At 38.0% G+C, this 27,271-nt stretch overlaps 1 protein-coding gene and 1 long non-coding RNA gene across 2 annotated transcripts in view; both read left to right on the top strand.

Moving 5' to 3' along the window:
- Nucleotides 1-27,271, top strand: part of LOC125799309 (uncharacterized) — a 637,314-nt gene that overhangs the window by 468,531 nt on the left and 141,512 nt on the right. The gene's annotated exons all lie outside the window — the stretch shown is intronic.
- The window catches only part of adgrl1a (adhesion G protein-coupled receptor L1a), a 313,378-nt gene that overhangs the window by 231,438 nt on the left and 54,669 nt on the right, over nt 1-27,271 (top strand). The window contains exons 5-8 of the mRNA XM_049475750.1: nt 16,034-16,241; nt 17,391-17,655; nt 21,083-21,410; nt 26,278-26,571. Of these exons, the coding sequence (XP_049331707.1) occupies nt 16,034-16,241; nt 17,391-17,655; nt 21,083-21,410; nt 26,278-26,571 (1,095 nt within the window). The remainder of the gene's footprint in view (nt 1-16,033; nt 16,242-17,390; nt 17,656-21,082; nt 21,411-26,277; nt 26,572-27,271) is intronic.

Raw genomic sequence — 27,271 nt, 5'->3', positions numbered from 1 at the left:
GGCGGATTATAGATTCTGGAGGATGCGCTGCTTTTCTGCTCTTCCTTTTGTGCACAGGACCTGTCATTGTTAGATAAATGCACTAATACACACACACACACACACACACACACACACACACACACACTTTTGTGTCAGACCCCTCCTTTTTTTTTTACAGAAATAGCAGTGGATGAAAAGAGTAGGTCCTCATTAGACATGACCCCCCCACCCTGCCAAAAAAAAAAGCCCCTTACAACACAAATCACAAATACACAGCCATGTGACACACAGGCAGTTTTGTATTCGCATGTGTATGCATGTGTCTGTTTACGTGTGTACGTGTGTACGCGTGTGTGTGTGTGTGTGTGTGTGTGTCTGTGTGTTGTTAAAGTTAAAAAGCTCAGGCCAACACAGGTGGTCATGAATTTCAATGAGAGCCACTTAGGTACACACAGACCTTTGCGGACAGACAGAACAGGAAGGAGACCCTGGGGAGAAAGAAGAGAGAGAGAAAGAGAGAGAGAGAGAGAGAGAGAGAGAGAGAGAGAGAGAGAGAGAGAGAGAGAGAGCGCAAGAGACAAAAGAGAAAGACTTAAGAAGTCCAGCTGTTTTGCTGTCTCGGCTCTATGCAGTAAATGATATGTAGCAGGCCGTAATGAAGGCTGTCTGCCTGCTGTGTATGACATAAAGCCAGCGAGACAATGAACTGTGGAAGCCAATACACACACACACACACATATATGCGCACACACACACACACACAAACCCTAGGGGTGTTTCGGTTTGGCATTTTCACACTAACAGTACTAAAATGTCATAGTAGAGACATACACGCATACTTGTACTTATACTTATATTTAGGTCTATATTTGCACTGCATATAAAACAATATAATACATATATTACCCTTCAATGCAAGTTTGGTTCTCCTTGGAAGAAGGTTGATGACTATCCATATAACTATACTCCCTTGAGAAAAGCTTGTGATATATAATTTGATATATATATATATATATACACTATACAGCTCTGGAAAAAAAAAATATATAGGTATATATTATATATAATAAAATATATAATATTTGTTTGAGTAAAATGAACACGGTTGTTTTATTCGATAAACTACGGACAACAGCGTAGTTGCAGCGCTGACAGGGTGGCATATGTCTAAAATGCTAGCAGGGATGGTTTCAACCCAATTAGAGCCAATTCAGGATTAAAAACGCACATTTTAATCGGGTTGCATCGATTTAGGCCAGATTTAGGCCCAACTGTAGCCCAGTTCCAACCAATATCAGGTTTTATTTTAGGCCCAATTCCAATTTGCACTTATTACAATTAATTTAAAGTAATTTTAATCTAGAATGATCTAGAATCCCAAATTCCAAATATAAATATTGTCGTTCAGAGCATTTATTTGCAGGAAATGAGAAATGGCTGAAATAACAAACAAACAAACAAACAAACAAAAGATGCAGAGCTTTCAACAAGTTCATATTCATAAAGTCTTAAGAGTTCAGAAATCAATCAATATTTGGTGGAATAACCCTAAAGGTTTTTAATCACAGTTTCTTTTTATGCATCTTGGCATTTATGTTCTCCTCTCCACCAGTCTTACACACTGCTTTTGGATATCTTTATACTACTCACTCCTGGTGCAAAAATTCAATCAAAAGAGCAGTTCAGCTTGGTTTGATGGCTTGTGATCATCAATATTCCTCTTAATTATTATTATTATTTTTTTTTACGTGGTCTCATTTTTTTTCCCCAGTGCTGTATATATATATATATATATATATGTATGTACTGAAGTGATCCAGACTATGAAGGAACACATAAGTACAATTCAAAGTATTAAACAAACCAAAATACTCTGTGAAGCAGTATTCAGGTACTTTTATCTGGGCTGCTGTTAACTTTAAGCGCTTTCTGAGGCTGATGAACTTCCTTTCCTGATGAGAGCCAGTTTCATCCTATTGTTCTTGCCATAATATGGAGTAATTAGAACATTACTCAAATAGAGCTATTATTCACTGTATACCTGTAACTCTACCTCTTCACAACTTTTTTAACTGATGCTCTCAAACTTGCATTAAGAGACAAGAAATTCAAGTTATTTAAACTACAGTTCAGCACAGCTGTTAACTGAAAGCCTGAATTCCAGGTGACTCTACCTCATAAATCTGACTTAAAAAATGCAGGTAAGATGTGCAAAACTGTCTAATCTAAACAAGAGGAGCTACTTTTGCTTGCTTGAAGAATCTACATAGTCTCTTCTTATTGGTCTCTCACATGGCCCCTCCCACTGCTTTCACTCAACACTCACATTATACAGCAGTGATTCAAAACCAGCAGTATGGCAGGCAGGCTTGTGTGTGTGTGTTTCTCTGTGTCTACATTGCTTGTACATGTGCGTATGTGTGTGTTCCTATCTGTGTGTGTGTGTGTGTGTGTGTGTAAGTATCACCATAGCAACGATGCCACCATGTCTTTAACCTCCAGGACGTAATCTCGGAGATTAACGCAAATCCTAATTCTCATTTCACAGGAATAACCTCTGACCTCTCTCCGTTTTTCATTCCTTCTTCCTTCCTCACACACACTCACACACTTACACACACACACACACACACACTCACTCTTTCTCTCTCTCTTTCTCTCTCTCTCGCTCGCTCGCTCTCAAACACACACTAACACTTTTAACACTCGCGCACTCTCTGCTTTGCTTTCCTCTCTCGCTCTTTTTTTTCCCCCTCTCAAGCTCGCATACACTCACGCATACCAATGCACACACGTGCACACGCGCACACACACACACACACACACATTCTCAGACATATGCACACTCACACTCACACACACACACACACACACACACATATGCACAATTACCCATTCTCTGTGTGCTGAAGGTGATGTGTGCTGTGCAGCACGCTGCCCCCTGCTGGATGTTCTGTGCACCTGCCAGGAACAGGTGTGAGATTCAATTAGAGCAGCAGGTCGCTCAGCGGCCCGGTCCACTCTGGTGCACCTCTCAGCGTGAGCTGGTGGACACGACAGCGTGAGCAGTGCACTGTTCGTACCGACCTCACACACACTCACACACACACACACACGACCCTACTGTATACAGTAGTTGACAACCTAGTTGACAACCAGCCTGAGTCATCACACACTAAAGCAGGATTCATGCTTTAATCATACACAGGTTTAAGTATGAGCTACGTCACCCTACATCACCCTCCTCCACCCATACAGTATCTATGCTCAAGACCAGTAAATACTGTATACCATCTACTGGCTGCAATTTGAGACCACCACGCCCATTGGTGTAGATATATTCAGAAGCACTGTTGCTATTCAAAGGAAGCAGGCGCAAGGCTTAAAAACAGACTGTTGGAAGGGTCTCCACCCATCACTCTCCACCCATACAGTATCTATGCTAAAGACTAGTAGATATACATTATCTACTGGCTGCCATCAAAAAGATTCAACCCTCTGCAAATGAGAACAATTCAAACATATCATTTCGAGACCACCACGCCCATTGGTGTAGATATACTCAGAAGCACTGTTGCTATTTAAACGAAGCAGGCGCAAGGCTTAAAAACAGACTGTTGGAAGGGTCTCCACCCATCACTCTCCACCCATACAGCATATAAGCTAAAGATCACTAGATGCACCGTCAACTGGCTGCAATCAAAAAGATTCAACCCTACATTAAATGAGAACAATTGAGATATATTCAGAAGCACTGTTGCTATTCAAAGGAAGCAGGCGCAAGGCTTGAAAACAGACTGTTGGCAGGGTCTCCACCCATCACTCTCCACCCATACAGTATCTATGCTAAAGACTAGTAGATATACATTATCTACTGGCTGCAATCAAAAAGATTCAACCCTCTGCAAATGAGAACAATTCAAACATATCATTTCGAGACCACCACGCCCATTGGTGTAGATATACTCAGAAGCACTGTTGCTATTCAAACGAAGCAGGCGCGAGGCTTGAAAACAGACTGTTGAAAGGGGCTCCACCCATCATTCTCCACCCATACAGTATCTATGCTAAAGACCAGTAGATATACAGTATCTACTGGCTGCAATCAAAAAGATTCAACCCTCAGTAAATGAGAACAATTTATGTATATATATATATATATATATATATATATATATTCAGAATGACATTTGCCATTTAAATGAAGCTGGCACAAGGCTTGAAGACAGACTGTTGGCAGGGTATATGATAGCTAGGTCACCCTACATCACCCTCCTCCACCCATACAATATCTATGCTAAAGACTAGTATGGAGTATATCGTCGTTGTCCTATAAAAAAACACTTATCTCCAATAGAACCAATAGAAACAACGCCCTGAAATAAATTCTTTTTACATTGACTTCCATTGAAAGTTCCATTGAAAGGTATTTTCTCTCTCCTGTAAACTTTCCAATAGTTTGAGGCAACTGTGTGTTGATTTTAAACAGTCTTCTAAAGCTCCTAAACATTGTATAAATAGGGTTATGGGTTAGGGTTATCCCTTCTTAGCTTTTTCTTAGGAGAATTAGAGGAGCAAACTTAGGGCCCATAAAAACCCATTAGACCTTCTGGAGCTTCAGCACAGGGACGGTGTGCAGGACAGAGGGCGTGTCTACAGGCCTCGACTCTCAGAAAACAAACAAACTAAAGCAATAATAAACTATTCCAGCTCTGCCCAAGTGGGTGATGGGCTAGCCTGACATCGCTAATGCAGGGTAGATGGGCACAGCAGGTGGTTGGCTGGGGGTAGATCTCCTCGGCTAGTTTGTGCGGCTCGTGTTAATAGACTCCCGGAGGTGCCGCTGAGGTCAGGTGACCCGCTGGAAGGGAGACAGTGAGAGAGATAGTGAGACGAAGAGAGAGACAGAGGGAGAATTGCTAAATACACACGAGGAAAGCCAGAGAAGAGCTGGAGTCAAGCTTAATTAATCCTCACAGGTCTATATGTTTGTGTGTGTGTGTGTGTGTGTGTGTGTGTATTGACTCTCAGCATTGCAGTATATGCACTGCTGGCTGCACACACACACACACACACACACACACCCACACTTTTGACAGTTACTGTACCTAAGCTATTTATATCTGCATTAATATAATATTATAAAGAAAGTGGGCAGCATGTGTTTTTAGTGCAGTTGGCTCAAAGTTTTTAAGCTCCGCCCACAAATGGCCTTAGCCAATGGTGCAATTGAGTTTCTGAGTCGGTTTCTCTGATTTTGCTATAGTTATAGCTATATATTTGAGTAGAATAAACATTGTTGTTTTATTCTATAAACTACGGACATTTCTCCCAAATTCCAAATAAAAATATTATTTATGTCATTTAGAGAATTTATTTGCAGAAAATAGAGGAAAAATGGCTGAAATAACCAAAAAAAAAAAAAAAAAGATGCAGAGCTTCTTTTAGACGTCAAATAATGCAAAGAAAACAAAGAAGTTCATATTAATAAAGTTTTAATTCAGTTCAGAAATCAATATTTGGTGGAACAACCCTGCTTTTTTAATCACAGTTTTCATGCATCTTGGCATCATGCTCTCCTCCACCGGTCTTGCACACTGCTTTTGGATAACTTTATGCTCTTGATTATATTATATTAGATTTTCAAATTGGGTAAAAAAAAAAAAACTCAGAAACTCATCCTTTTTTTAAGTGGTCTGTTATTTATTTATTTTTTTTCCAGAGCTATATAGAGGAAAACAGGTGTGTTCAATATCCCGGTGATTGGCTTGTGATCATGTGAGGGAGTGACGTCAGTGAGTGGTGCCTTCTGGGTATCGTAGTCCGAAGAGGCTGGAGAGCACCAGGAAGGACAGATATATTGTAATTAGCCTATATAAAAAGCATTAATTGGTATTAAAATGATACGATAACATTGTTATTTTGTTAATGACCTACCATGTATTTTTTTTTTTTTTTTGATGTAACATGGATAAGTCAGTTACTCACAATGGCCACAAGTGTGGTCGTGACCAGAAGGATTGGTGAAAGTGTGTGTATATGTGTGTGTGTGTGTGTGTGTGTGTGTGTGTTCTGGCTCTGTCCCAATTCCTCCTCAACCCACTATGTTCATTCTTTATGGGTCACCTACATAGAGCAGGTCACTACTGTACTGAGCTTTGCCATTTTCCGTCTCTCTGCGGAAGCTGCAGGTTTTATTCTCACACACAAATCTAATAATAACAGCATTGGCTTAGCGAGTCTGTTCTTATTTAGCCTCCGATAGATCCATCACATCCAGGAGAAGCTTTCTGACGCTTTACCGTTCCCATTAGGGGTGTAAAAATGCATCGATGCATCGAGCGCAACGTGGAGATTCAACTGCATCGATTTCGGAATCAATTAGGATGGATTGGAATATGATTCAGTAAAAAAGTGTGTGCTCGTTTTTTTTTGTTTGTTTGTTTTTTGGAGCCAAAATAACTCAATGTAGGCAGTAAGAGTTATCTCACAGAAAAGAAACTCTTACTACAATATTGTTTTTATTTTGTGAGGAATTAAAAATGATTCTAACACTTAACGGAAGTGTGGCACCTAATTAAAACGTACCTAAACATTTACAGAGTCTCATACCAACAGGTATCAGTTGTTATAAATACGGATTTGGGCAATTCTAATGTTGTTTAACATCAGAAAGCTGCACTAATCAATTATTAAGGCTGATCTAGGTGCCTATATCAAACATAAATGAAACATATGCTGAGCCACTTTTTTTTTTTAATTAGTTAATGTACTGTACATACACAAAAAAATTAAATTAAAACCTTTATTTGACTATTTTAACTTTTTAACAACAATGGTATAATTTTTACAAGCCAAATTAATTAAGTTGTGATTTATAATTGAGATTGTTGTTAATATATAAAATGATTCACCTACCATTGATCTGTTTTATCAGTTTGTATTTTGGATCCATTTATAGTAGATACTGGCTCATTTATCATGAATAATGAAGCAGTTGCTTCAGTTACTGAATCATTTATTAAAGACACTGAGTCATTTATAGTAGATACTGGCTCATACGTCATAGATACTAAATCAGTCCTATCAGTTAATGAATCGTTGTATCAGTTGTATCTGAGTCATTTATTAAAAGTCACTTAATCATTTACAGTAGAAACTGAATAACTGATTATTAGGTCTTCAAAATAAACTTTATAGTGATATATATATATTGCGTCTATGCATCACCATTAAAGACTAAACTCTTGTACACATTTTGGTATGATCAATTCTGATAAAAAGTGTCAGTGGTATGAGCCAGACATTATATCAGTCAATTTACTCATTATGTAAATCTCATGTTGTCTGACATTGGAAGGCTGATAATCATAAAATGAAGATAAATTCGGAAAAAAAAACAGGTTTTCTTTGGGGACTACTTTGTTATCCAGTGACATTTGTGTATTTCACCACAATAACTGATGTAAAAACATGTAAAATGTAAGTTTTAAAGCAACTTTTAAAAGCTAATATGAAGCTGTATATCAGGGTCAGACAACTATTCAGTAACACTTCATGGAAAGTCTTTCAGTGATAAAGCTTTTAGAGGTGTCAAACTCTGTAGACGTCTGATTCATTCATTTCAATGCTGTGAATGAGAGAATTTCACGCCAAACTCACTCCAACCATTTAATAAATATGTGTGATAAAAATGAAATAAAAAAAAAACTTTAGTTCATATTAATAAAGTTCAGAGTTCAGAAATCAATATTTGTTGGAATAACCCTGGTGGTTTTTAATCACAGTTTCTTTTTATGCATCTTGGCATCATGTTCTCCTCCACCAGTCTTACACATTGCTTTTGGATAACTTTATGCTGCTTTACTCCTGGTGCAAAAATTCAAGCAGTTCAGTTTGGTTTGATGGTTTGTGATCATCCATCTTCCTCTTGATTACATTCCAGAGGTTTTCAATTTATTAAAATCAAAGGAACTCATCATTTTTAAGTGCTCTCTTATTTTTTTTATCTATTTTTTTCATAGATACTGAATCGGTTCTATATTTTAATGAATAATTTATTAAAGTCACTGAGTCATTTATAGTAGATACTGGCTCATTCATTGTAGATACTGAATGAATTGTCATGAATCAGTTGTTGAATCATTTATTTAAAACACTGAATCCTTTAGAATAGATAAGAAAAGCTTTACGGATGGTAAAATCAAGTCGCTTTATTTTTTTATTTTGAAATAATAATTGTAGGAGCCTAAATTTAGTATAGAGATAGACTTTTGTTGTTGGTTGTTGGATTATTAGAAATAGTTGAATTATTAAAAGTTCATTATTAATTACAATTAATTTATTTTAAAGACTTAAATTTAATCCATTATTCTTACAAGTTAAGGTATTTATGTATATCAATTCTATGTTGTATGTTGTTTAAGGTTAGATATAGATATGTAGAACTGAATGGTTGCCCATTGTTAGATGTGCACCTGCAGGTAATTAGATTCTCACATGAGAGAGAGAAAAAGGCTGTGGGAGGGGCTAAGAGTTCACCAGACAAACAGGAAGGAGAGGACGAGAAAAAGAGAGTGTGGGACGATCTCCTATATAGCTACAATATATTAAGATACAGTATATTGCCTGATCTGAACTGGCATGAAATAGAACATGTTCAAAAAATAAGATAGAGGGCCCTATCTTACACCTTGTGCAAGGTGCGTCATGATGCTCATTGCTATCTTGCACCCTGTCAACAGTCTATTTTCACACCTTGCACAGTTTAGAAATAAATCTACACGGATGGGCATGAAGGTCTGGAAGTGAAGTGTTTTCAGGTGAATACAGGTGCGCCGCTGACTGATTAAAACCTTGACAACAGTCAACAGTCAGCTGCTTAATCCTATCTTAGCCATACTAATACACCCCCACTCCTTACACACACAAATAAACACACTGAAGCTCACAAATCCAGCTTTTACATCAATAATAAACAGAATAAAGAATAAAATAACATCACTTTTCCCTTAAATGAGCTGCTGGTGTATCTTCACAGCGTGGTGTATCACACAAAGCGCTGCACTGTTAACCCTCCTGTTATGTCACAGGTCAAATTTTTGTTTAGTTTAGTTAAAAGTATATATATTTTTTTGTATAAAACTTCTTCTGCTTGCCTTAATTAGTGTACATTAGTCGACATCTAATATGAAAATGGTTCATCTCAAATATTGGCAAAACAAAATTATGTTTCAATGTTATGTTAAAGTACAGTTTTATATGTTGGTCTTTCAAAAGTAACAAAGTAGGGAAACATTTTAAAAAGAACGTGAAAGAATGTGTATTTTTTTTATGAAAAATGAATAAATTATCCTAATTGAACCATTACCTCTTAAAGGTAAGGAACACTATTGCACTAAATATTAATAATATTGATAATAATTAGCAATGGGGTTAGTAATGAAATATTCACACTGCTTGTTAGGATCTTTTGGATAATTAAACATGCGACAGGTCAATTTGACCCGGGAACACATATTATACAATTATGTTCTGACAAATATGGAGCTATGTATTATAGCTTAATTTTGGGAGTTGATCCACGCCCTCACTCCTCCCACTTCCTTCCCTATTTAAACTGTCACTTCCTCTCTACCTGCTCGTCGAACAACCTCGCACCCACCTCCTCCCCATCTTCCTCCTTCTTTAATTTTATTCTTTTCCTCATGTATCTCTTTGTGTGGGAGGGGCTTCGGCTTCACGCTTTACAGCGAAGCTGCCCCGAACTCCACCCCAACACTCTGAGTTCGCTCCCCCTCTTTTCTTCTTCTCTGCCCAGTCGAGGGCGTGGGTCAATACTAGCAAAGAACATATTAAGAGAATTAAGATACGAACGTGCCAAAGTCAGAGCTCACCCGACTCTTAAAGGGAATGACAACTGACACACTTTCACATTTACAAAACACACCTACGATTAATTAAGGAAATGACTACATGCCTTTTTTGCTTTTTATTTTCAAGCCCTAAATCGGGAAAGTAGAGCCCGAGAGACCCTCAGTTGAAGCAGAATAAAAGAAAAGTTCTGCAGAAAGAGCTGAAAGAAGAGGGAGAAAGGGAGAAAGTCTTTCGGGGCGATGATTAAAACAACGCGAGCAAAACTAGTTGTACGCTGCAGCTGAAAAAAAAAAAAAAAAAAAGCGGCTCTTCAGCTGGTTTGAAGCGCTGCTAATGGAGGCAGGCTGCGTGATGAAATGGCTGTGGGCAGTGAGTTGCTAATCTTTGGAGCCAGCACTATCCCTCTGTGATTTTAAAATCCAATTTGGTTCGGGATCGGTCAGACTCTCTGAAGTGTGTATGGGTGCGCTGAGACATTAGCGGATTTAAAAGCCCTAAAACAGTTTTCAAGCCGGTAGAACAAGCAGGATGCAGCCAGTGTGGTGATACCGAAACCCTGGTAATACCCACACCTCTCTCGCCCTCTCTCTCTCTCTCTGTCTCTCTCTGTCTCTCTCTTTGTCTCTGTCTCGCTGCTGTAGAGTAGATCCTCTGTCTGCAGCGTTTTGTCCGTATTGCAGACTCACAGCGGTCTTCTGATGTAATTCAGTAGAAAGTGAATTACAGGAGTTTCAGAGTTTCCGAGTGGGAAACAAACTTGTGAGTGAAGTTCTCGCCACTGTGTAGCTGATTTAACCTGGTTAAAGAACGGTGCGCTTCAGTTAAGTTCAGAAGAACAGTGTTCCCCATATATTAGGGGTGTCACGATTTCGATATTTCATCAAAATCGATCAAAATTATGTCATGGTCTCGAACATCGAAGTCAAAAAGAGGATCGACGATCCCTCCCTCTAAGCTACGCAAATGGCGCGGCACGCTGTAGCTCAGAGAGCAGCCCTTTCTCCAGAGAATGTGGACATTCTCATTTTCTTAAAGAAAAACTTGAAAATATAAAAATAACAGTTGTTTTGTCTAGCCTTAATTATGTTAATAGTTGTGGTACCTTAAGGAGCATCTTTCTCTCAGATAAAGTTAATAATATATCTTTATTAAAGAAAAAAAAATGTCATTCTCAGGGACTGAAAAAGTCTTAAAGTCTTATTTTTCATGTTTAACTGTTTTATAATAGGATAGAGTTCAGTTTGTTAGGGCTCTAATTGTTCTATTATTTTGTACATGACTGTTCCTGCATTTTTTTTTTTTTTTTGTTATGTTGCACATTGCTGTTTTAATGGCGCACACTGCTGCTACCAAAAAATGCCTAATGTGGTGTATTACAGATCACTTGTATCACTTTGCGTCGCTTATATCAAGCCCACATATTGAAATAAGATATTGTAAATTTGATGAATTAAACCAATGACTGACCATAGATTAATCTAAAACTGGCATAGGCCTCTCTGCTGTAAAAAAAAGAAAAAGAAAAAAGAAAATCGAGAATCGAATCGAATCGTGACCCTAAAATCGGAAATAAAATCGAATCGAGTATTTAGAGAATCGTGACACCCCTACCATACATGTTTTAGGGCTAATTTTGTCTGCAAGAATTTAAATTAGTCCAAAACAAAATATAGGGCGAATGTAGGCCTACACATATTAGATTTATATTAGAACTACATATTCTCTGTCTCGACTTTATATACGTTATATGAGCTTAATGCACATTAACAGCCCAAAATACAACAGCTACAAACGACAAAATTAATGCTTAATTTTCCTACAAAAAATTACACAGCCGGCCAACAAATATCACTCGTTTGTCTGCCTACAAGACGCCAGATCAGCCAAAACTTTAAGAACACACAAAAACTCTCCAGTCAGATGGCCTATTATTATTGTGAATTACATAATGTTTCACATTAAAGGGCAGACTTTAAAAAGGCTTTTTAATATGATATGACACAATATGCGTCTTATTTACATGCCGTCGCAATTCCATTATAGTTCGCTAACTATTGAACTAATCCAGCATGAGCTCCGTTTATCACTAAGCAATGCGTGTCCCCTTCAGCAAAGCGTTGCTGAGACGGGGTTAGACAGTCATGGCCCCGCCCCCGAAGTGAAAATCATGAATCTGATTGGTTAGATCGTGCTGTTTACTAATATACTCATTACAACATCCTTCTCAAAATCAGGAGACACATGGGGGCAGAAACCATTTTAAAAGCTTTGATTGGTTAGAACCGCTGTCAGTCAGATAAGAGTCCTGTAGCAACTAAAAAAAAACACTGACTAATGCTTTAAATTCGTTGCTGTTTTTTTATTTTAGTTCATTTATAAAATACACTATATGCTTATAGTTTACAATAACTATTATATATATATATTTATATATATATGATTTACATGCACCTATTGTCACCCCTTCTCTGAAGGGTTAGAAGGGCCTCACTGAACACCACTGGAAAATAAACATGACCTCAATAATATTTAATAATTGGGACAAAATTTAAGAGACCACTTAAAAATGATGAGTTTCTTTGATTTTACCAAATTAAAAACCTCTGGAATATAATCAAGAGGAAGATAGATGATCACAAGCCATCAAACCAAACTAAACTGAACTGCTTGATTTTTTGCACCAGGAGTAAAGGCGTAAAGTTATCCAAAAGCAGTGTGTAAGACTGGTGGAGGAGAACATGATGCCAAGATGCATGAAAAAACTGTGATTAAAAACCACCAGGGTTATTCCACCAAATATTGATTTCTGAACTCTTAAAACTTAAAACTATGAATATGAACTTGTTTTTTTGCATCATTTAAGGTCTGAAAGCTCTGCGTCTTTTTTATAGTATTTCAGTATTTCTCATTTTCTTCAAATAAATGCTTTAAAAGACAATATAATACATTTAATCACTACTGTATTTCAACTGTATCACTATTTATTATACACCAGGTATATTAGGAATGTACTAAGAATTGATGTTAAATATATGTGATCTATTTACATTAGAGTACAAATATATATATTTTTTTTGTTCCTGTCTTTTATAAGGATCACACTTCTAGTATACTTTGTATTTGGTATGAAAAAATATATTTTAATATACTGTACTAAACGTTTTAGCGTAGTAAAAATTTGCTTTACATTTTTTATTTGACATTTAAATGTAATTTAACACTGTATCCTATAATTGACTTATATTTAAATTTTTTCGAATTATAATTACAGAGCATTGAAATACAATGTAGTAATTAAATTTACTTTCTAAAGTTACTAAGTTCTACTTTCTAATGTTTCTTAGTTTCATAATACATTGGACTTTATGAGAACTACTTTGACAGTTGTTTTTTTAACACACTTTGCTAAAAATGTACAAAAGTATATTTGGAAATGAGTATTTTAGAAGTATATTGAATTACATTAAACTAAAAGTGTACTTAATATAGTCTATTTATTTAAATACACTATATTGTACTTTTTAAAAAGTATGATCAAGGTTTACTTTCAAACATTTGATTAAAGCGTAATATTAATGTACTTTTAAAATATTTTAAGTAAGTACATACATCAGTAAATATATTTACAGCATACTTCGACCCTTTTATCTCTGCTGTTGGTATTTAAAGATCACTGATTCTCAGCAGTTTGTGGTCGTAGATAAAAGAGAGACTGCTTGGCTTTAAGCTTCAGGCAGTAATGTATTTATGAGTGTGTGTGTGTGTGTGTGTGTGTGTGTGTGTTTTAAATGGATCAGTGTGTATCAGACCCGGCGGAGTCGTAAAGCTGCTGCTGGAGTTTAGTAGAGAAATCCCCTCCAGCTCTTCTCTCCTCTGAGACACAGAACCCCCCCCAACCCCCCACCCCCTCACTCGGGGGTCCCCTGTGATGTCACAGCACAGATGATGCTGCTGCTCTCTATAAACACCTTCCTCTTCTCCCTCTGTTCACCTCTCCATCCTCTCTTTCTCCTCCTGTCTTCTGTTCTCTTCCTGTCTTTTCATCTCTTAGGTTTATTTTCTTTTTCTTTTTTGCAGTCATTTTCTTTCTTTCTTTCTTTCTTTCTTTCTTTCATTTTTTCTTTCTTTCTTTTTACTCCTATCTTCTTTTATCTTTTCTATTTTTTTCTATTTTTCATCCCTTCTTGTTTACTCTTTTTTTTGGTTATCTTGTTTCCTCTCTATGCATCTCTATTATTCTCTTTCTTTTTCTTATTTTTGTTTTCATTTATTATTTTTATTCTGTTCCCTTTTCCTTTTTTCTTCTTTTTTTGGCATCAACTTTTTCTTTATTTTTCATCCCTTTTTCTTTTGTATCTTTTGTATCTCTTGTATCTCTTATCTTCAATTCTATCACTTTTTTGTTTTCTTTTTTTGATTTCTTCTTTTCCTTATTTCTTTTTATATTCATTCTTTTTTCTTATTTGCTTATCTTATTTCTTTTTCACACATCTCTATTATCCTCCTTCTTTTCTTTCCTTTTTCTTTTCTTTTCTATAGTTTCCTTCTTGTTTTATTCTTTTTGCAGCATCTGTTCTGTTCTTTCTTTTTCTTATTTTTTTATTTGTTCATTTTCCTTGCTTCTATGTTATTTAATTGTTTTCTTTCAATTTGTTTTTCTTTTCACTTTTTTTCTTTTGTATTTTCTTTGTTTTCTTCGTCTACTTTTCCTTCGCTTTTTTTATTTCCCTTCGCTTTCTTTTTTTTTATCTTGTTTCTTCTCTACGCATCTCTATAATTCTCGTTTTCTTCTGTTTCCTTTTCTTTTTTTTCTTCTTCCTTTTTCTCTGTTTGTCATCCCTTCTTGTATTCTTTTCATCATATCTCTTATCTCTTATAATTCAAAAAAAAAATCTATTTTATTTTCTGTTTTCTTTTCTAGTATTTTACCCATTCTAATATTTATTTGATTTGCTTTGTTTTTTTTAATCCTAGATTTATTATATTATATTTTTTTCTTTTCCTTCACTTTTTTTTATATTCCTTCTTTTTTCTTATTTGGTTGGCTTGTTTCTTTTCCACTCATCTCTATTATTCTCTTTCTTTTATTCCTTTTCCTGTTTTTCTGTTTGCTTTTTCCTTTTTTATTATTTGTTCATTTTTAATTGCTTCTCTGTTATTTAGTTTTTTTTTTCTTTTAATTTGTTTTACTTCTATTCTTTTTTCTTGCTCCTTTTTGGCATCTCTATTATTTAGTCTCTCTATCTCTCTCTCTGTCTCTCTCTCTCTTTCTCTCTTGTGCTCCTCTTCTCGCCGCTCGTGTCCCCCTCCAAAGTGTGAATGTGCATCGGCCAGCTAATTCACACCAGTCCCTTGTGGACAGATATAGAGGACACAGTGTGTGTGTGTGTGAGAGAGAGAGAGAGAGAGAGAGAGAGAGAGAGAGAGAGAGAGAGAGAGAGAGATTAAGTGAGAGGCGCTGCGGTTGTATTGAAACATGACTGGTCCAGATCTGCACCGGCGTTCAGGTAGATCCACACACCTGTCCCTCCGCAGCACTTTAGCTCCGCCCACTCACTTTAAATAGGAAAACAAGAAGCAAGAGCTGAAGTAGGACACATCTACAAAACTCCAGCCCCCCACAACCCCCCCGCCAGCCCCCGCCAGCCCCCCCAGCCAACAAATCATCATCCATCACAGCAGCACTTTCTCTCTAACACACAGCCAACTAACCAGCATTTACATTCTCACATTCTTCCACTGCAAATACAACCATTTATCTCATGCCTTCTCTCCAATCTCTCTCTCTCTCCCCTCTTATTCCCTCTCTTTCTCTCTCTCTCTCTCTCTCTCTCTCTCTTCCATCTGAATTTATACTCCAATCCTTCACATCCTCCTTCCCGTGTCCCTCTCATCTTCCTTTTCCCCTTCCTTCCTTCTTTCCTCTTTTTATTGGCCATTTCTCATTTTTTAAATCCATCTGATTTCTCTATGTTTTAATCTATTCCACCTTTTTCCAATCCTTCCTTCCTTCCTTATCTCCGATTCTTTCTCTCTCTCTCCCTCTCTCTCTCTCTCTCTCTCTCTCCTTCTTCCATCCTTCTGTTTGTGCTATACCTCCATATTCTTTTATCTCCCTCTCTGTCTCTCCTCCTCCTCTATGTCTCTCTCTCCCTCTCTTCCTCCCTGTCTCCAGTCTTTGTGTGTCCGGGGACCCTCCTGCGGGTCCAGGCGGCGAGTTCGCTCCAGGAGGCGGAGCATCAGTCCGGGGCATGGTGTAAAGACCCTCTGCAGTCTGGGGACCGCCTCTACGTCATGCCCTGGACTCCGTACCGGACCGACATGCTGTACGAATACGCATCGTGGGAGGACTTCAGACAGAACCGAGCCACCACCACCTACAAGTGAGTGACCAGCAGACCAGCACAGGGGTCCACCAGTCACCGTTTGTTTGGTCGAAAGGTTTATGAGGCCTGAAGTTTATGCTTTGCTTCTTTAGTGTTGCACTGGAGGTACAGCACAAGGCTAAAGTCGTATTAAGCAATGGATCCATTTCATTGGATTACATTCACTATTTTCTCAGGTAGGCATTTAGGCCCAATCCCATTTGACCCCTTAGCAGTCCTGTTGCAACAGGACAGCCAAACAAAGCAATTGCCTTGGGCCCCAAACTAGCCTGGGGGCCCCCAGACAACGTCTGGTTATTAATTGAATTCAATGACAAACTGTGTGAGAGGCCGTTTAAATTCTGTGATGGTCAATGCAGGAAATTACATCAACACTGTCAGAATCAGAATCCACCTCAAGGGGGCCCCTCCCACTAGTTACTGACAGTAAGCCATGTCACAATAACTACATTATCGACTTATCGTTCAATAAATGGACAGGACCTCAATCTCAAAATGTTAATAATTGTGATGTCGTCCTTTGTGTTTGGAAAAATGCTCTCTATTAACACCCAAAACAAAGTATTAAAAAATGGTCTAAAAGTAAAAAAGGCCAAGTGTGGCTCTAGCCGCTTAACTTTAGTGTCTCTTAGGTTCGTGTTGCCTCAGTCTTCCTCTCACCATCAGCGTATCTCTCGAGTGAAGGCTGAGGCAAGGTTCAATGGTCTTTATGCCGGTTCAACGGGTGCCAGCTGGGACAAACCGGGGCTGCACGTCATGGTGTGTTCTGCCTCCGCACTTGTGTGCAATGTGTACGTATCTATAGTACACACTGAAGAACCTACTATAACCTACTTTGGTTCAAGCTTGGTTCAAACTTTTCAGGTTTACTGTCTTTAAAAGGGTTTAAAGTTAATTCATTGGTGACAATATTATTTTATTTTAAAAGTTTCCCAGAAAGTATTCTGGGAGAGAAAAGTTCTATAAGTCCTGCAGGAACAAAATGATCAATTCTTAACTCAATTCTGGGACCAGAAACTCCCAACGCACGTGTACGGACCTGAGGCGTTAAAAAAAAGACACATGATTGAGAGATTGAGTTTGAGTTTGAGTCTCTACGTATTTGCACTCCTGGGTCACTCCTTGCCTCACTCTTTGTTTCTCCAGGCTACCCAATCGAGTGGACGGTACGGGCTTCGTGGTGTACGACGGTGCCGTCTTCTACAATAAGGAGCGAACGCGCAACATCGTTAAATACGACCTGCGTACGCGAATCAAGAGCGGCGAGGCCATCATCTCAAACGCCAACTACCACGACACGTCTCCGTACCGCTGGGGGGGCAAGTCCGATATCGACCTCGCCGTGGATGAGAACGGCCTGTGGGTCATCTACGCCACCGAGGCCAACAATGGCCGCTTGGTGGTGAGCCAGGTGAGGCTTTAAAAACTCTGTATAATAGTGTCACCTACATTCTTGACCAATCACAAGTAGGCCTGCTGTCACAATAACTACATTATCTACATATCAACTCGCAAAACAAACTTAAAGAAACATAGTGATGACTCTAGTCGCTTAACTAGTGTCTTAGGTTTGTGTTGCCTCAGTCTTCCTCTTACCATCAGCGTATCTCTGGAGTGAAGGCTGAGGTAGGGTCTGGTCTTTATGTCGGTTCAATGGGTGCCAGCTGGGACAGACCGGGGCTGCACGTCACGCACTGAAAAAAATGATGCGGACTTTCTGCATTTGCTTTCTTTTTTTTAAGTAAATTTAATTTCAGATAAATTCAAGACTTAAGTGTTACATAGAGTAAATAAGTGAACCGAACTTCAGTCAATCCTTTCTTTTAGTAAACTTCACTTAATTTCCGCATACAATATTACCTAATTCCAATTACTTAATTCATACAATATTCCTGAAATTTAAATATTTTTAGTTAAAACACAAATTCAAATATTTACATAATCTCAAAGATTTATTTCGTAAACAGACCAAGTCTCACTGTCTCAACACATGGATGGCATGTAATACATTCTTTTTAGTATACTATAAATAATGTATTACTTGCCATCTATGTGTTGAGAATGTATGTCAATATGTGAATTTCAGGAATTATAATATATTATGTATCATAAATTATTTGAGTAATATTGTATAAATGAAGTAATTGATAGAACATCGTGGATCAACACCAGCTGATCATCATTCACTGATCATCAGTAAAGTTTACATTTTATTTGTAAATCAAGGGAGCAGAGTCTGGAGGAAGAAGAGTGGAGAGACACACAGTCCAAACTGCTCGAGGTCTAGTGTGAAGTTTCCACCAATCAGTGACGGTTTGGAGAGTCATGTCTGTCATCTGCTGGTGTTGATCCACTGTGTTTTATTATCAAGTCTAAAGTCAGTGCAGTTTTGTTTTCCCACAAAATCTTACAGCACTTCATGCTTCCCTCTGCTACTGACAACTTTTATGGAGATGAAGATTTCATTTTCCAGCAGTACTTGGCACACTGCCCACACTGCCAAAAGTATTTTCTGAGATACTGATTTTTTCATTGGTTTTCATTGGCTGTAAGCCATAATCATCAATAATAATAGACACATTTTACCAATTTAGTCGCATTATGAATACATTTATCATGCTTTGCTAAAAATATACAAAAGTATATTTGAAAATATGTATTTTAGAAGTATACTGAATTACATTCAACTAAAAATGTACTTATTTATTGAAAATACATTATATTGTATTTGATAAGTATTTTTACTTTCAAACATTTGATGAAAGCACAATATTGATGTACTTTTAATATATTTTAGGTAAGTACATATTTTGTTAGTATATTTACAGCATACTTAGACATTTCTCACTACGTTTTAAATACAAATAAGAATATATATATTTTTTATTATTTTTTTCACATTTTGAATTGAATTACTGAAATAAAGTAACTTTTCAATGAAATTCAAATTTTCGACATACAATTTTTGAGTTCTTGTGACCTGCTTGTCCAGTGGTAAATAATCACGAGTGCACATTTAACACATAAAAAATAAGGCATAAAAAATTATCATATAGTATAATTTGCACTGAAGCTACAAGGCCAGTAGAGTTAACAACTCAACCAATGGACGTTAGTAGTTACCACAAATCCTTTGTGTAAATGCAGGCCCACACAAAGAGAGGAGCTTTTCTTAACTCAACAGTGTTATACTCGAGACATTGTTTGCAATGCTTGACTTTCGAATTTCGCTCCTTTGTGAGACTTTCTGAAGGAAGGCTCTCGCAGCGTCTCCCGCGTGACACAACCTCACCGCTCTTATCTTTTCAGATCTGTATGAAAGCCCTTAGAAAACTTTTCCAGCAGAAGGTCTTTAGAAAAGGGTCCAAACGCTTTCGCAACCCTGCTGTACTGTATTATCACGCTTTTGGCTTTTTTTTTTTATAGCGCAGTTTGAAAGTCCATTCAAGAGCACTTTCAGACTCTGTGTAGACTATTATTGAAGGGGCTCAGGTCAGGTGAAACGGTCAAAATCATTATCATTTTACAATCTTTTGACTCTTTTTTTTAAAAAGCGCTTTTTTTACTCAGTCTGACAGCTTGGGGTTTTGAGCATAAAAGATTTTCTGCTCAGAGCAAAACGAATCTAACAAATCTACTTCTACCTGTAATCATCACTGTCGTTATAACCATATTGTCATGCTTTTTTTATTATTATTCTATTTGTTAAATTTAGCCTCCCTTTTACCCACATTAAATTTAGTGTTTTTTTAAGTATGTAATTTCATTTATATTTTAGATCAGGGGTGTCCAAACTTTTTTTGTTGGGGGCCAGAAGGAGAAATATATTTGAAGTCACGGGCCACAGACTCTATAATTAAACAAATAATGAAATATACCACTTTAAATAATACTTTTTTCCTGATTACTTTCATTTGCACACCATTTTACTTGACTTACTATCTTTATCTTTGACAGTGTTGTGTAAACTAAGATTTTTCTAATTGATGTTTAATTTCATGATGTCTCTTAATATTAAACTCCTGAATTACGGCAACTTTTAGACTCTTTGGCCCGTTTTTCTGTGCTAGAAATGCGCACTCTCTCCTCTTTTAGATTCTTTGGCCCGTTTGTCTGTGCTAGAAATGCGCACCCTCTCCGCTTTTAGACTCTTTGGCCTGATTTTCTGCGCTAGAAATGCGCACCCTCTCCGCTTTTAGACTCTTTGGCCTGTTTTTCTGCGCTAGAAATGTGCACTCTCTACGCTTTTAGACTCTTTGGCCCGTTTTTCTGCGCTAGAAATGCGCACCCTCTCCGCTTTTAGACTCTTTTGCCCTGTTTTTCTGCGCTAGAAATGCAGACCCTTAACCCCTTTAACCCTTAATCAACCATAAAATCAAACCCTACACCTAACCCTAACCTTAACCCTTAATCAACCATAAAATCAAACCCTACACCTAACCCTAACCTTAACCCTTAATCAACCATAAAATCAAACCCTACACCTAACCCTAACCTTAACCCTTAATCAACCCTAAAATCAAACCCTACACCTAACCCTTACCCTAACCTTAACCTAAGCTTAAAATCTAACCCTAAACCCAATCCTAAAATATTAAGATAAGCGTTTGGGTTAAAGTTGAATGTAGGGTTATAGGGATTCAATAGAGAATCATTTACTTTCACCTTTTACTTCATTTGCATTTAATAGACATATAGTTGAATGTTAGTTGAATGTCAGTTGAGCATCAAAGAGGCCATCAAATGGACCATCCAAGCAAAGTCTTACCCAACCATCTACCATCGCCTTGTCATGTAAGTTAATATGACGAAAAGCCTCTTCCTCTGTTTGATTCCAGGTGAATCCATACACTCTGCGATTTGAGGGCACGTGGGAGACGACCTTCGACAAGCGCCTGGCGTCCAACGCGTTCATGGCCTGCGGGGTCCTGTACGCGGTGCGGTCGGTGTATCAGGATGACGACAGCGAGGCGGGCGGAGACCTGGTGCTGTACGCCTACAACACCAACCGCAACCAGGAGGAGCCCGTCCACATCCCCTTTCCAAACCCCTACCAGTACATCTCCTCTGTGGACTACAACCCCCGAGACAACCAGCTCTACGTCTGGAACAACTACAACGTCCTGAGGTACCCGCTGGAATTCGGACCACCTGACCCCACCACAGGTGAGAGAGGGATTTTTTGTATTTTCTGACTATTGTATTTTTTTTAGTTAAAGAGTCAAAATATCTAGAAAATATGTCATTATTTCTTCATAATAGTTGACAATTTTACCACATTTTGCCACTGTTTTTCCTTTTGTGTTAAATAAAATAAGTTATTCATGGGTGTTAAACAGCACAGGGTCAGTACCTTGTCCTGTTACTGTCAGACTGAAGAAAAATCAAAGTAGGGGCTTCATTATTCATTATAATAAAAATCCCCTCACAGTGTTTTGCACTCTGACAGGGAAGCTCATGTAAATGTGAATGCAAAAAAAAGGCAAAAGCACAAAACAGTACGAGTACTGACCAGCCTTTGATCTTTTTGAAGATGATACAAATCCATTGTGCTAAAACTGTCTTTCATAAATCTTCCCATAAGAAGACAATGGTTAAGAAAATCAGTAATACAGTAACAGTAGCGGTCTCCTCCACTAGTCTTACACACTGCTTTTGGATAACTTTATGCCTTTACTCCTGGTGCAAAAATTCAAGCAGTTCAGTTTGGTTTGATGGCTTGTGATCATCCGTCTTTCTCTTGATTATATTCCAGAGTTTTTTTTTATTCGGTAAAATCAAAGAAACTCATCATTTTTAAGTGGTCTCTTATCAACCTCACTTACAAGATAACGCCTAATAAAATGAACAGGTGTGGGCATTCAAAAGCAGTCCCCTGATGTAACACTTTACGATCAGTTTACTGTACATACTGGTATCCCATGACTTTCAGCATATCTGTGTATATATATTTAACATATTCTAGTAGTACATCTTGATAAAATTACATATCATTGAAAATTTGCTTTATTTCAGTAATTCCCACATTATATTATATAGATGTATTACATACTGAGTGATCTATTTTATGCGTTTAGTTATTTTATTGTTGATGATTATGGCTTACACCCAATGAAAACCCAAGAATCAGTGTCTCAGATAATTAGAAAATTATATAAGACCAATTGGTACTTTTGGCAGTGTGGGCAGTGTGCCAAGTCCTGCTGGAAAATGAAATCCGCATCTCCATAAAACATCCTGACCTCATTAACTTGGCGCTAAATGCTATCACATCCTTTCAGCAATCCTCCAGAATCCAGTAGTCGACAGTAGAGACAGTAGAGACAATTATATTCGAACAAAAACAGGATGAACTCTTTTTTTTTTTTTTTTTTTTTATTTCAGAAGTAACGATGAATGAGCAGGGGTCCCAATACTTTTGTCATCCAGTACTTTTGTTTTAAATAGGTATGCTGACTGATGTCGACTCGTGTAAGCAGATCTGAATGCTTTGATCATGCTAATAGAGCCTTCTCGAGTTGAGAGAGAGAAAAAGAAAGAGAGAGAGAGAGAGAGAGAGAGAGAGAGAGTGGGTAAGGGATATTGTTAATGTACAGTCGTCATAATGACAGACTCATCCTGACAGATATTATTCTTTCGTGTTCTTAAACGCTGAAATCCAAGCTTTCTGAAGCACAAGTGAGCTATTATTCTTCACGCCAATAAAACCCCTGAGCCGGATAGAGAGAGAGAAAAAGAGAGAGAGAGAGAGAGAGAGAGACAGAGAGAGAGCTGGAGTGACAGACAGGTTGATGTATCTGTCTGTGGTGTTTAATGTTCTGTTAATGTTCCCCTCTGCGATTCCACTGAGCTCCCCTCACGCCGTCGTTAGCGACCGTCGCTAACAGTTTTCTCCAATTACTGTGAAATATCTGATATCTGATCAATTATTCATTCACCTCTGATTTCAGCAGTCTCTCTCTCTCTCTCTCTTTCTCTTCATCTTTACCTCTCTATCTTTCTACCTCTCTCTCTTCTTTTCTCGCTCAACCTCTCCTTACCTTTCTTTAAATCTCTCTATCTCTCTACTTATATGTTTCTACTTCTCTTCTTACCTCTATCTACCTCTCTCCACCTCTCTACCTCTCTACCTTCATCTATCTCTTTACATACAGTTGCAAAAAAAAAGTGAAAAATGTGAAACCTTTGGGATTATACTTGGATTTCTGCATAAATTGGTCATTTAATGGGTTTTGATCTTTTATCTAAGTCACAATAATAGACAAACACAATCTGTTTAAACAACTAATACCACACAAAAAAAATATATATATATGTTTGCATGGTTTTATTGAACACAACATGTTCACATTCACAGTGAGGGTGGAAAAAGTATGTGAACCCCAAAGCTAATGGCTTTTCTAAGAGCTAATTGGAGGCAGGATGTGATGAATTTGATTGGATGTGTTGGTTAAAGCTGTCCTGCCCTATAAAAAACAAAAAACACACACACCAGTTTTGAGTTTGCTGATCTTAAGAAGCTTGATTGCTTGATGTGAATCATGCCTCAAAACTAAAGAAAAGAGCTCTCAGAAGACGTTCTGCGTTCAAGAACTGTTGACTTGCACGAAGCTGGAAAGGAAAAGGTTACGAAAGTATCTCTAAAAGCCTTGAGGTTCATGTTTATGTGTCCACGGTAAGACAGACGGTCTACAAACGGAGAAAGTTCAGCACTGTCGCTACTCTCTCTAGGCGTAGTGGTTTAGGGCTGCTTACCAAGACATTTTGCAGGAAAGCTTAAGACCATCTCTTTGCCAACTGAAGCTCAACAGAGGATGGATGATGCAACAGGACAACGACCCAAAACGTAGAATTCAGTCAACAACTGAATGGCTCCAACAGAAGAAAATACGCCTGAATCTGGAGAGTCCTGACCTCACCCTAACCCAATTGAGATGCTGTGGCATCATGACCTCAAGAGAGCGATCAATTCACACCAGATATCTATATGGTTGAGGTTTTTGATGCCAAAAGAGCGTCAACCAGTTATTAAATTAAATCCAAAGGTTCACATGCTTTTTTTTCGCCCCTCACTGTGAATGTTAACATGTTGTGTTCAATAAAACCATGATAACATATATATTTTGTGTGGTATTAGTTTAATCAGACTGTGTTTGTCTATTGTTGTGACGTAGATGAAGATCAGAACACATTTAATGACCAATTTATGCAGAAATTCAAGTATAATCCCAAAGGGTTTACATACTTTTTCTTGCAACTGTATATCTCTCTAGCTCTTCTATCTATCTATATATCTATCTATCTATCTATCTATCTATCTATCTATCTATCTATCTATCTATCTATCTATCTATCTATCTATCTATCTATCTATCTATCTATCATTCTGCTTCTCTCTCTCTCTACCTATCTCTTTATATATCTTTCTCTAACTTCTCTAATTACCTCTCTCTACCTCTCTACATCTACCTCTTTATCCTTACCTCTCTCTTTCTACTCTACTTTATCTACTTTATCTTTCTCAACCTTTCTTTCACTACCATTCTCTCATTTTCTGTACCTCTCTCTACTTCACTGTCTCAGATTCACTTGTTCTCTTTCTCTAACTTCTCTAACCCTCAGTGTTTCGTCTCACATTTTCTCTTTCGTTCTATGTTTATATCTATTCGTTTATCTCTCTACCTCTCAATTTAGTGAAACTAAGTTGTTTAGAATGGAACAAACACATGAATTTTTTGGTTTGGACTTGGTGGGTTTTACTCACTGGCCTTACTCACTGAACTTTGGCAGTAAAAGGAGATGTCCACGAGAATATCCACGTCTGGCTGAAGGTTTTTAACCCTTGCGTGGTGTTCGGGTCTGTGGGACCCGTTTTCATTTTTCATCAAATGATGCAAAAAAAATATTTTTTCTAACTCAAACTCATTGGCACTGGCTCATTTTTTGTGAAAAACATATATCAAAACACATTTTCGATAAACACACACTGTACACCCCCCCCCCCCCCACACACACACACACATTTATATTACATACAGTATGTTTGGCCAAGGGTTAATAAACATTGCTTCATTTGTAAATTTGAAACTAAACACATTTTCTACTCATATCGTGAGTTTAATTCATTTTCTTTTACATTTTATTAAAAAACTAATAAAAAAAAGGAGTAGCACTTTTTTAAAGAAATGTAACATAAGAAAGGTAAAGGGCAAATATTAACCATGTAAGCTGTGTTTATATTGCTTGCAATTTAGGTGAAGCAAGCATGTGTAAAGCATTTTAATGTAGAATTGCTTAATTTTGCTGAATTAAATACAAGTAACAAAGTAAACGAGTAACACAAATATGAACACCACACAAGGGTTAAGTCTTGTTTCAGACCAGGTTGAATGTTGGCCAATGGCCAGCGAAGTACGAAGTTTAGTTGTGTCTTGACCTCACCAATCTCACTCTACCCACACACACACTTTTCTCTGGACAGCCAGGACTGTTTATACCCGCCCGTTGCTACGGCCAAGCTGTGGTCACCCAGCCAATCCCGGGCCAGGATTCGTCTCTGCTGTGGATCTCTGACAGTGTAGATACTGTGTTAACTCACACTGTCTGTTTAGACCTGATAGCGCTCTAATTTGGACTGGGTTCTGGTGTGGTTGTGCCAGAGTTCTGGATAGGCTGATTTGATGTGTTTGATCATTTGGTTGACTCTGATAGGACTTTGGTCAGCTGTGCTCTCTCTCTCTCTCTCTTTTGCTCTCTTTCGCTCTCTCTCTCTTTCTCCCAACCCCTCTCTCTCTCTCTTTTCCACACTGCCCCCTTGAATATGAATCAGGGCTGAAAAAAATGGGGTCAGGTGTTGAAAAGCCTTCTGATTTTTGAGGAGTTTTGCAGTCGTCTGAAAGATCAAACGCTCAGCAGCTCTTCCTTTATTCTCTCTCTCTAACCGTGTCCTCGACCGCCCACTCCACTGAGACTTTAAAGTGATCTCTCTTTCTCTCTCTCTCTCTCTCTCTCTTGTTTTCTCTCTCTCTCTCAGGTTCTCTGGCCACCACTCAGGTGTCCAGCACCACTCCAGCCCGCTCCTTCTCCTCCAGCTCCAGCCCCTCCACCGCTCGCCCTCTGCCCCCCACCTCTCACCCCATCGGAGCAATTAATAAAGCCCCTGACCTGCGGCCCATCACCGCCACGGTGCCGGTGACCCGCCGACCCCCGCGGCCCCCTCCCGGCCCCGAGGCCCTGCTGTGTGAGGCAACCGTGGCCAGAGGCGTCCAGTGGCCCACCACCCAGAGCGGAGAGACCGTGGACAGACCCTGCCCTAAAGGGTCACTCGGTGAGTGGACAAGGAGAAGAATAGGCTAGAGGGACCTTTATACTGATTGATTGATTGATTGATTGATTGATTGATTGATTGATTGATTGATTGTGTATATAAATAAACAGGTTGATTGAAGGATGGGGATGGATTTGTTTGTTTGTTTGTTTGTTTGTTTGATTTATTGATTGATTCACTGATGAATGAGTGGGTGGATGGACCAATTGACTACTTGTTTGATCAATTAATGGATGAATGGATGGATGGTGGATAGATGAATTTATTAACTAATTGAATAATAATTAAAGAGTGGATGGATGGATGAATGGGTGGATTTATTGACCAATTTATTGATCAACTGATGCACAAATGGATGGATTGATTGATTGATTAATTGATTGGTTGACTACTTGATTGATTAATGAATAGATGAGCGAATGGATGAGTGGGTAGATGTTTACCTAGATGGATGGTGGATAAATGAATTCATTGACTAATTGAATATTTGATTGACCACTTGATCATGTGATTTATGGACAGGTGAATGAATGGGTGAATTTATTGACCAACTGATTGATCAACTGATGGATAAATGGATGAATTGATTGCTTGATCAATCGATTGATTGATTGATGGACTACTTAATTGATTATTTAATGGATGCATGGATGGATAGATGGATGGATTTATTTACAAATGAATTTATCAACAGATGGAT

The sequence above is a fragment of the Astyanax mexicanus genome, chromosome 3 (assembly GCF_023375975.1).
Source record: "Astyanax mexicanus isolate ESR-SI-001 chromosome 3, AstMex3_surface, whole genome shotgun sequence".
Lineage (NCBI taxonomy): Eukaryota > Metazoa > Chordata > Actinopteri > Characiformes > Acestrorhamphidae > Astyanax > Astyanax mexicanus.
The sequence above is the reverse complement of the archived record's forward strand: the minus strand, read 5'-3'. Positions and strand labels throughout refer to the sequence as shown.